Below are 10,731 nucleotides of genomic sequence, written 5' to 3'. Positions count from 1 at the left end.
CCCCCCCCCCCCCAGCTGTGTCCAGAAGCTGCGGCCTCTGAGAGCGAGGATGGCGCCCGTGCCCCCGCTGGCCGGGGCTCTGCAGGTGAGTGGATGAGCTGGCCCCTGGCTCAGCGGGGGCCGCCACGGCCTGTGTCCTGGCCTGCTCTGGCCCTGGCCCCCTGCTGAGCCGCACTCCCGAAGCCCCCCAGGCCTCGGGGTGATGCCTCTGGCGGAATCATCTCTGCCTGGGTCTCTGGCCCCTCTCCTGGCTGCCATCCGCGGCTCCCCATGGCAGGCTGGGGCGTTGGGCCCATGTTGGAGGGGCTTGGGGACATGAAGGGAAATGATTCCAGGGGAAGGGCCCACGCGCTGCTCCTCTTCCGTTCTGGACCAAATTTGCGTCCTTTGGCGATAGTCAAACAGCTTATGGTCCCCGAGATCCATAGACAGACCCTGTTTGTGCCTTTGGTTTTCTTTTTAAATCAGTTTCTATTGATTTTTTCCTATCACCAGCATTTCTTCTAGTATTCTCCTTCCAGAGAGCTAGTGCCCTCGGCAAGTGATATTTTTTTCAAGAAAAAAAAAATCAACAGCACTCATCAATACTTGGAAAACATCTGAAAAAGCCAGGCTCTGTGCTTTTCCCACAGACCTTCCTTTCACCTCCGCGGGGGGGCGGCGGGGCTGGGAGATACCTGCGCTTGCTTTCTCCTTTGGGGCCAGGATAGCTCTCTGGAAGTTGGTGTGGGTGCTGGCGTTTAGGTTGTGGGAGTGACGGGCTCCGCTGTGTTTAACGGCGCTTCCCTTAAGTCTTGCTGGAATCTGCAGCACACGAGCTTACGCCCCTTTCCCGCGCTGCAGTGCACAGAGCCTTTCTCATTGACAGCATTTCCTCAGTTTCCAAGTCTTGGCTGTCACAAAATGTGCCGCTATAAACATTCTGGAGTGTTGGGCGGGTCTCTGCTTCTGAGAGGATGGCCGTTGCCATGATTCTATTTGCATAATTCCAAATGGTCCCAGAATGGTGGCACCGTTTTGCTGCTCAGCTGACAGTGTGTTCCCGCACCCAACCTTCTCCTGCCCCTCCAGCCAGTTCATCGTCTCTGCCAGTCTGCATGTTCTGGCTCGCATTTCTTTTAGTGATGGTTTGGAGCAGACATTCACGGGAAGACTTTGGAGTTGTTCTTTTGGCCACTTACTGGCTGTTAATTTTATGCATATTTATTAATTGTTAGACTAAACCCTCATCTGGGAAATTTGATACAAAGGCCGGACCCCAGACAATCACAAATAAAGTCCTTTGGTGTTTCAGGAGCCAGTAACCTTCCAGGATGTGGCGGTGGTCTTCACACAGGAGCAGTGGGGGTATCTGCACCCTTCTCAGAAGGAGCTGTATCGGGATGTGATGCTGGAGAACTATAGGAACCTGGTCTGCGTGGGTGAGGACAGCTTCCCCCAGGAACTTAGGCTTTGTCTCCTCTCCCCTCCCCAGCCCCAGAAGGCTTTTTGTGTCCCTTGGTAAAAGCCCTTTGGCCTCTGAGGGCCCACAGGTGACTGTGTGACATGTTTTGGGCCCAAGGAGTCCCTCCCTCAGTCTTAGACCATATGACAGACCCTGGGCTATGTGCTTGGGGGGGTGGGGTGGGACGTTGACCTCTGCTAAATCAATACTGATCCGGGAGGCAGCACCAGCACCTTGGATGGGATCAGTAGGGGTTGGGGCAGGGTAGTGCTGCACTGAGCCCTAAAGGGATCCACGGGATCCTGCCAAGTGCAGAGGCGAGAGAGGCACAGAGTCTGGGGATGGATGGAGAACAATGGGGCATCAGCCTGGGAGAGGTCCCCAGGGTTTGCCTTTCACCTTAGAAGAGAATCTTGAGCAGGGAGGTGTACAGGTACAGGAGGTAACCTGTATCTTATGAGTGTTGCTTTGGATGGGGAAGACAGGTGCAGTATCAGGATCCAGTCACAGGACCAGTGGCTGCTGTGGGTTTAGGGAGGATGCCCTAGGATCATAGCCCTTAGGAGCATAGCCCATCCGGTTTGCCCAGTGGGAGACCTCTCGAGTGTGGGAGCGAGCAGCAAGGCATGGGGCAGTTTTGCTGTGAAGTGGACGATGGACATGGGCTGGTCACTTGAGGTGACAGCAGGGCCAAGGGAATTAAAGTGACCATTCCCACAGACAGAGTGGAGCCTGGAGCCTTTTCCTCCCGGATAGTGGAGGAGTTCAGCATGAAGCTTTCAGAGATACCCTGCTTTTCCAAACTCTTGTTCTTGCCTTTCAGAAAACAGCCTTCTGCCCATCAGCCAGCCCTGTGTCAGGAAGCAGGCAGCTTTCTTCGTCCTTGGTCCTAAGAGACATGATTATTAACAACCAATGATTTGGGGAGATCCAGAGCTTCCCCTTTATCTAAAGTCCTGATTTTAAAAAGTTCACTCTCTTGAAGGACATTGCTAAGAATGAGATCGGGTGAACTTTCTTGTTCCAACTTCCCCAGGTGGAGTAGCCCTTGGGTCCCACTCAGGCTTGGGTGGGGCAAGTTGCCCAAGTAATGCTCATTCTCATTAATTTTGAACCCTGTTCCTCCAAAAGGACTTAGAAGCCATGAGCCCCCTGCCATGATTGTCCTTAGTCTAAGAGAGATGGCCAAATGACTGTCCTTTTATTAATTAATGTGACGGCCTTATGAATAAAATGATGAGATTATCCAGAAACTGTCTCTTGAATCTGTTAGTTGCCTTAGTCCCCAACATCATGGTCAGTCATTACCTGAACCGCAGCTCTCGAGGCTGTCGGGACGCTTCTCCTGCTGCCTTCACTTCTACCCTGGCGGACAGCTCCATGGTATTCCACCCCACTCATGCACCATTCCCCTCACTTCCAGGACTCTGTCACCACCCAGTAAGCTGCTCTCAGTCTTTTTCTCATTATCAGCCCTGTTCCTTTTTCTTGGATTTCTTGGGGTTATATGGCTGATATCAGAATTGCCTTGTCAAAGGTTGTCCATAGTTTAATGGACATTTGGGACATGACTCCATGTGACTTTCCACAATGTGTGGTCCAATTTGTAGCTCCACCAAGAGCATATTCATGGGTGGGTTTCCTCCGGACCTTCCAGCAGTGATCATTTTCCTTTTGTGTCATTGTTTAGAGTCAGATAGATATGGAACCATAAAGATGCATTTCTCTAATTAAGAGTACCTGGAGGGGGTGGCTAGGTGGTGCAGTGAATAGAGCACTGGCCCTGGAGTCAGGAGGACCTGAGTACAAGTCTGGCCTCAGACACTTAACACAAAAAACTAGCCGTGTGACCTTGGGCAAGTCACTTAACCCCAACTACCCTTTTAAAAAAAGTGAACTGGAGTGTTTTTTAGTACTTTGTTGATAGCTTGAATTTCTTCCTTGGAAAACTGTCCTTTGACTATTTGTCTATTGGGGAATGGGTTTCATCCTTAGTAACTCATATGAATTGAGTTTCCTATATAGCTTGGTTGTCAGATTTTTAGAAGAGAAATTGGCCATAATGAGTTTTTCCTAGATAACCATTTACTGACTTTTTAATTTGATGTAATCACATTTGTCCAGTTTCATTTTATCTCCTTTGATCATCTCTCATCTTTGTTTAGTGAGAAGTCTTTCCCAAAGGTCCTTTCCTTTTTTCTTTGCCATCTTTGGAATAGATGCCTGATAGTTGTGATCTGGACAGCAGCATGATAGCAGGATCAGGGACCGGGCTGCAGATCCAGCTCTCACTGTTTCCTGGCATGCCCGTCTTCCCATAGCACCTCCAAGAGTCGCCATTTTTCTCTTGCACTGTCTTTGCCAGGCTGCTGAGTGGGAGGTAGAACCTCAGAGTTGTTTTGATAGGCGTTTCTCTTATTACTGATTTAGACCACATTCCAAAGCTGTACTGAATTGTCATCTTCCCACCCCTTACGCCTGCACCAAACTTCCTTCTTTCTTCTTAGGTACATTGAGATAAATGGTTAATTGATTTTTTTCTTTCTTATGTCTTTAAAAGGTATCTCCTCCCTCCTCACCTTCTCCCTTCCAAAAGCCCTCATTTTTAGCGAACAAGCGTAGTTGAATAAAGCAGACCCTCATCCTCTGCAGTTCTCATCTCCTCCATCCCCTGGGGCCCAGAGGTGTCCCCCACACATTTCTTTAGAGTTTTATTCTGTGGTCTTCATTTCCACTCGAACCCTTCCTTCTCATCCCCAGAATTGATTCTAGTTTTTATTGTGTTGTGATCAGAAAAGAGCATGTTTGGCATTTCTGTTTTTCTTCATGTGCTCAGGTTTTGTGCTTCACTCACAGCTGAGAAATGCATAGACTCCTTTCAGGTCTGTTGGCCAGAGGTCCACTGAATCAGAATGACCAGAATCGTGTGCATTTTTCTATAGCTCTTCGAGATTTGCACAGTGCTGGAGATGTATGTTGTCACTGAATTCTCACAGCCACCCTGGGGGGTGGAGCACCGATCTCTTTTCTAACCCTTTTTTACAGATGAGGATACTGAGACACAGTGGGGTTAGATGACACTCCCCAGTCACACAGCTAGTGTTTGACACAGGATTTGAACTCAGGCCTCCCTCACTACAGACTTAGTGCCACCTATCACCCTTATGTCTAACTTCTTTCTTATTTATCTTTTTGATGGATTTGTCTGAAACCCAAGGGAGCACATTGAATTCCCCAAGAATTTTTGTAGTTTGGTTAGCTTTCCCATTGAGTACATTTGAACATCACAGATTAGTGATAATGGACTGGCCTTGGAGCTGGGAAGATCTGGATACAGACCCTGCCTCTGATGCTTATGAATTCTGTGACCCCTGAACTTGGATGTTTTAGGCGACTCGGAGACCAAAAGCTGCAGAAAAGGGGCACAGGCCTGATCTCTGCCCTGCCCCTCTTGTGACATTTGCCGTGCCCTTGTCAGTCACCTGAGGCCTCCCCCCATTAGTTTGGCATGGACTCTTTCTGTTTTTGACATTTTGTTTTGTCTTCCTCCATTTTCTGGGTGTCTTCCCTTCACATCTATATTTATGATTGTGAGTTGTGTTTTTTCTCACACCATTTTCCTTCCTATGCTCCCTGCCCTTCTCTTCATAAAGAAAAAGAAAGTGGGGAGGGAGAAGGCATGGAGCTCTTCCCCCCTCCTCCCCAGGGTCACAGGGCATTGACCTCTAACTCTAGAGCACAGGTCTCCTTCCCCGATCTGTACCTGCTGCTCTTTTCATCTGTTTATGCGTCAGACTCTGCTCTCGGGTGCTTAGCCTTCCTGTGGCTCACTGAGAGGAGGATGATTGATGTTTGTGGCAGACCTCTCCTTTTGGCATGCCCTAATTATGGGGAGAAACCCTTCCTCTTTTTCCCAGTGCTAAACTAGGGTTTTCCCCTTCCCTCCTTTAAGACAAAGAGCCTGAAATCAGGCACCATGTTCCTCATTGTTTGCTGCCTTGGTGACCCCTGGACCTACCCCTCACCCTGTCTGTCCTCCCCGGGAGGACATCCCATGTCTCATGGAGGAGGCCATCTGCATCCTCTGCCTCTCCCCTCACTTTTGAACATCCCATTGCAGTCCCAGCCTCATCCTGCCCTCTCCAAGGTCCCCAGTAACCCCTAAGGGGCCTCTTCTCACTTTTCATCCCTCTTGATCTCTGCTGCTTTTAACCCCGTCCATCCCCTTCTCCATTAACCCTGTAACTGTGACTCTTCCCCAAGGCTGTCTCAGGCCTCTCTGCTCCTTCTCTTCTCTCTGGATCACGGATCATTCCCAGACATAGGGATCAGGAGCCTCAGCAGCTCCCTTTGGACACCTTGAATTTGGTAGTTCATAGACAGCTCAGATCTCATTGTCTTTTCTCTAAAGTCTTCCACTCCCTACTTCTGAATTTATCTGTGGCTGTGAGGGGCCTCAGAATCTTCTCCTTCCTTCTGCTCCCTCCTCCTCATCCTCCTCCCCTTCCCTTCACAGGATATTCTGGCTGTAGCTCAGCACCTTCCACCCTCAGATCCCAGCCTTTGCCCTGCTAGTTCCTTCCCTCAGGGATTACCTTCTGTGAACCTGGCTGCACCTTTCATGTGTCTCCTCATTCATGCATTGTCTCTCCCATTAGAGTGTGAGCTCCTCGAAGGGAGACACTGGTATTTTGGTGTTCTTTGTCTAGTGCTCAGGTCAGTGACTGACTGTTTCTGGGTTTCTCTTCCTAGGACCAGGGCCTGTGCCCTCCTGCAACTCTCCTTCGGTTTTATGGGGGTCTGTCTTAATACCTGACTCGGCCTTTTTCTCCTGATGTCCCACCATGCACACCATCCCAGGGCCCCGGGGTCACCTCCTGGAAGTCCTTCTGCTGAGTTCTTGGGGGGCCACATAGCATTGGCATAGGGGCACCTCCCACAGGCTTTGATGGGCCTATGGTCTCCTGACTTCTACCTCCCTAGACTCCTTCCCAAACAGATCTCCCACAAACTTTCATTCTCTTCAGGAGCTCAGGGCTGGGCAGGGAAGTTCCTTGGGTTTTCTTTTTTGTCCTTTGGGCCCTTTTTCTTCTTAGCTGGGAAGTGTTCTTTGTGTATGTGTGGGGGATGGGACTGGGCCTGGTTGGAACCTTTCATGCCTCTGTCTTTACCAAACTCACATTTCCTTTGGCCAGGATTGGCTGTGTCCAAGCCTGAAGTGATCTGCCAGCTGGAGCAAGGAGAGGCCCCTTGGAGGCCAGAGGAGAAAGTGCCATGGAGCAGCTGTCCAGGTGAGTCCTTGGGAACAGTCTCCACCGGTCTGTCTGCCAGGAAGCCCCTTCAGAGTACTGGCTGGGAAAAGATCCCAGGCTGTCTGTCTGCCAGCAAGTCCCTTCACTGTTACCCCAACAAGCCCAGCTTCCTGACGTGTCAAGGAGTGACTTACAGCCTCCACTGCAAGATGGCTCACAAGGGCCTAGATGTGGCTTTGGACCTCATTTTAGAGGCCCAGCTTGTCACAGGCTTCCCACCCAGCCCCACTTTGTCAGAGCCCTGGGGCATTATACCTTCCTGTCATTAGATCAGCTAAGATAATTGGTGGCTGTGCTCACTGTTGGAGGGACTGTGGAATGGTCCAGCCATTCTGAAAAATCTTCTGGAATTCTGCCGGGGATCTCCCTTAGGTTCATTCCCTTTGACCCACCCCGTGGTCCCACTCTTGGATATATTTGCCAAGGAGTTCTGTGACAAAGATATGAGGACTTTAGTTGTATGAACTGAGGCAGAATCAGGAGAGAGATGTTGAGAAAACCTACCCCCCAGCTAACAGCGTAAAGGAAAGCCATACCAGGCCTGAGGCCTGAGGAAGAGGAGGGCGCTGCTGCCCTCTGGCCACGAGTGTCACCTGCTGCACACACTCTCCAAAGTGGTTGTGCTTTATTAGTTGGTTGCATTGTGCTCGGTGTTTTTGGTCTTTTTATGAGGGTTTGGTGGGTTTGGGCATATTTGGAAATAATTATGATGGTCATCAAAAGGCATAAATCACTTTAATGAATGGCACAGATTGGCCATACCCACCTCAGTAGCAAGATATACCCAGACCCGTATAAGAATAAAATAGATGGTTTTGACAGGATTAGGATAGAATACAGATTAAAATGTATAAGGAAAACAAACAGACATGTAGATCTTGTTATTGATAAGGGTGTTTAACACAGTCAAAGAACCACCAGCATTTCACTTACCAATTTTAACAGTTGAACTGGAATTAGAAAAGTGGAATAGCTTCCACTGTGGAAAACACTAAGAATGGCAACTGGAAAATAAAGTGTTAGTTGACGAATCCCATTGAGGTCTTAAAATAGGAAATGTGAATGGTCTGAATTCTCCCATTAAGAGAACAAGTTATAGACAGTCATGAAACAAAGCTCATCTGTCATGTTTGCTGGGAGAATCATCTGCTATCGAAGGATATATAGATAGATATACACACATATACATATATGTGTGTGTATAAGTATACACACACACATGTTCATATATTTTTAAATTAAGAGGTTGGTCTAAAGCAGAGGTGTCAGACACATGGCCTGTGGTTCACACATCACCCATGTCACTGCTAAGTGCAGCCTGAACTTGTTTAAAATGTAATTGGGAAATATGTAACAAAATTAAAATATAATAAAACATAAGTAACATTACATTTAAAAATATAAGTCAGTGAGCAGACTGCAAGGTTTAGTGGCCCCTGTTTCTACTTGAATTTGATACCACTGGCCTAAAGTATATCACACTACTATAAACTGTAATATTGTAAGAGTGGCAGTATTGGTATTTATATGTGGAATTCAAACTAGAAAATGTGGACTAAGACTATTACAAAATGGTCAAAGGGAAATGAATACCAAATAATAGTTCTCAACTTATATGTATTCAAAAATTTGACAGATAAATTCAAAGAAACGTTGGAGATACACATACATGTGTACATGTATGTGTATATATATGCATACCCACACACACACACACATTTGGACTCTTGCACTCTGCTATCATTTCATGATAGCCATGTAGTAACAGTAAAGAACTCCCAGATCCGAATGAACTATTTGATAAGAATTCGTTTGTGTGTGGAAAAAACAAGGCAGACAATGCACATTGTGGGCTGCTTCTAAGAACCAAACACTATTTCAGAGAGAGATCTTTAGCAAAATTCATTAAGGCAGAAATGAAGTAAACTATTTTCAGAAGATAATGAAATGAAATTACGTGAATAAAAGTTATAAAACTAAATAGAAACTGGAAATGGTTTATTAAATGTTTCGGGTTAAATAAAGAATTGAAAACAACAGAATATTTAAAAGAGAATGACAGTAATAGCACATGTGGAAATTTCTGTGTGTAACTGAAACAATCCTTAGATAGCTATCTCCGAGTGCATATTTATTAATTGTAAAAGTTTTTTGTTGATAATTTTTGTTGTTACATCACCTAAGGTTCCCCTCGTCCCTTTTTTTCCCCCACCTCCACTCAGAGAGCTATCTCATATAACAAAAAATATATTTTTTTAACAGAAAAAAAGATGAGTGCCATTTTAAAAGAGAAAGACCTGTTAGCTTGCTTAACATTGGAAATGAAGAGGCCAGGATACTTGAAGGTAACATTTTCATAGGTAAAATATTTTGATAAAAAACATCTAAAAATGCCCCAATCTCAACCAAAACATTTCATGGAGACAACTTAGGTGATCATTGTTGCAGCCAACATACAAAATTAACTTTCCCAAATCACTTGTGTTCATTTTGCAGTAATAATCAGGGAAATGACATTTGCAAGTAGATACATGACCAAGATATAAAAGCTGTCATAAATAAAGTAGAATGGTCAGGAAGGAAGAAACTTTCAGGTCTATGGAGAGGGAAAGAGTTAGTTCATGACCTAACAAGTCATAGAGGGGGGGTCAGAGAAGATAACATGGATAGTTTTGATTATATAAAATGTAAAAATTTTCATACAAAAAAAATCTAATGTAATTAAAATTAGAAGGGAATGGGGGGAAAACGTCATTGTATTTGTATGATATCGAACATATATAAGGATTTGATTGGAATTTATAAAACCAAAAGCCATTCTCTAATTGATAAATGGTTAAAGGCTATGAAGGGATTTTTTCTAAATCACTAATAATCGGAAAAATGGAAATTTAAGCAACCTTGAAGTTCCACTTCCCATCAGTCAGACTGACCAAGATGACAAAAGAGTAAAATGGCGACTGTTTGAGTTGCTGTGGAGATTCACACGCCATGGTGCTGTTGGCAAAAATGTGAACTGGTCCAACCATTCTGGAAAGTAGTTTGGAATGCTGCCCTCTAATGACTGAACACTGAACCAGGAGTTTTCAGATGAGATTGTGAGCTCCTTGAGGGCAGGGAATGTCTTTTCCCTTTTTTGTATCCCCACTGCGTAGCAGAGTGCCTGGCATGCAAAAAGTTCTTAATAAATGTTTGCTGTTAGACCTACACTAAAAGAGGTCAAAGAAGGAGGAGAAGGACCCACGTGTATGAATGTGCTTGTAGCAGCTCTTCAGCGGTAGCAGAAAATGGGAAGCTCAGGGGGTAGCCCCCTGTTGGGAAGAGGCCAGGTGTTATGTAAATGGAGTGGAGAAGGATAAGGAATGACGGAATGGACAGTTTCAGGAGAAATAGAGTTCCTTCTCTGAACAATTGCAGAGGGAAGTGAGCAGAGCTAGCAGGACAATTAAGGAAAAGACCTTTGGAAAGACTTGGAGCTCTGAGCAGTGCAGCTGATAAGCCTTGAGTCCTGGGGACTGAAGACAAACTGGCCTTTCCTTGTGGCGTTCAGATGTCAGCTTGTGCCACTGGCCACCTTGCACACCCTAGCCTTCCTCCTTGCTCTATATCCATCATTCAATTAGCCTCTTAACACAGATTGGCAGCCTGGGCTGCCTTCACCTCTCATATCCTGAGCCCCCATCTACTTGGGAAAGAAACAGGCTGAATCAGCCACTAAGGCCTGTCATCTTCCTCTCATCATTCTAAGCACAAAGAAGACTTAGACTGTGAGCTTTGCCAGGACACTGAGGGGCAAGCCAGGGAGCCCCTCCCCCTCTCCCTGTTCTCCACCAGTGATGGTCACCCAGCCTCTGCTTGCACATTTCCAGATCCTGTGAGCTGACTCCATGCTAGGGCAGCAGTGAGGTGTGGCCAGAAGACCAGGAGCATGGAGGTTAGGAGACTCCCCAGGACTTGGCTGTGCCTCTGCTGTGT

The 10,731-nt window shown here is 46.5% G+C and overlaps 1 protein-coding gene and 1 pseudogene across 4 annotated transcripts in view; both read left to right on the top strand.

The window, feature by feature from the left end:
* LOC138167702 (zinc finger protein 90-like) overlaps positions 1–10,710 on the top strand; it is a 12,239-nt gene extending 1,529 nt beyond the window's left edge. For 2 of the 4 annotated variants that reach the window (XM_069096679.1, XM_069096677.1), the window contains exons 2-4: positions 16–85; positions 1,295–1,421; positions 6,640–8,996. In XM_069096679.1, the coding sequence (XP_068952780.1) occupies positions 50–85; positions 1,295–1,421; positions 6,640–7,025 (549 nt within the window). In that variant the 5' untranslated portion in view covers positions 16–49 and the 3' untranslated portion in view covers positions 7,026–8,996. Of the gene's footprint in view, positions 1–15; positions 86–1,294; positions 1,422–2,267; positions 2,698–6,639; positions 8,997–9,018 lie in introns of those variants that run through there. The other 2 variants (XM_069096680.1, XM_069096681.1) reach the window with 2 other exon arrangements.
* Positions 1–10,731, top strand: part of LOC138167675 (zinc finger protein 850-like) — a 762,790-nt pseudogene that overhangs the window by 746,634 nt on the left and 5,425 nt on the right.

The sequence above is a fragment of the Petaurus breviceps genome, unplaced genomic scaffold (genome assembly GCF_028583685.1).
Source record: "Petaurus breviceps papuanus isolate PSGF00001 unplaced genomic scaffold, PetGlider_PUasm1.0 287, whole genome shotgun sequence".
In the NCBI taxonomy this organism is placed as follows: Eukaryota; Metazoa; Chordata; class Mammalia; order Diprotodontia; family Petauridae; genus Petaurus; species Petaurus breviceps.
Note: the sequence above shows the minus strand (reverse complement) of the source record. Positions and strands in the feature narration are given on the sequence as shown.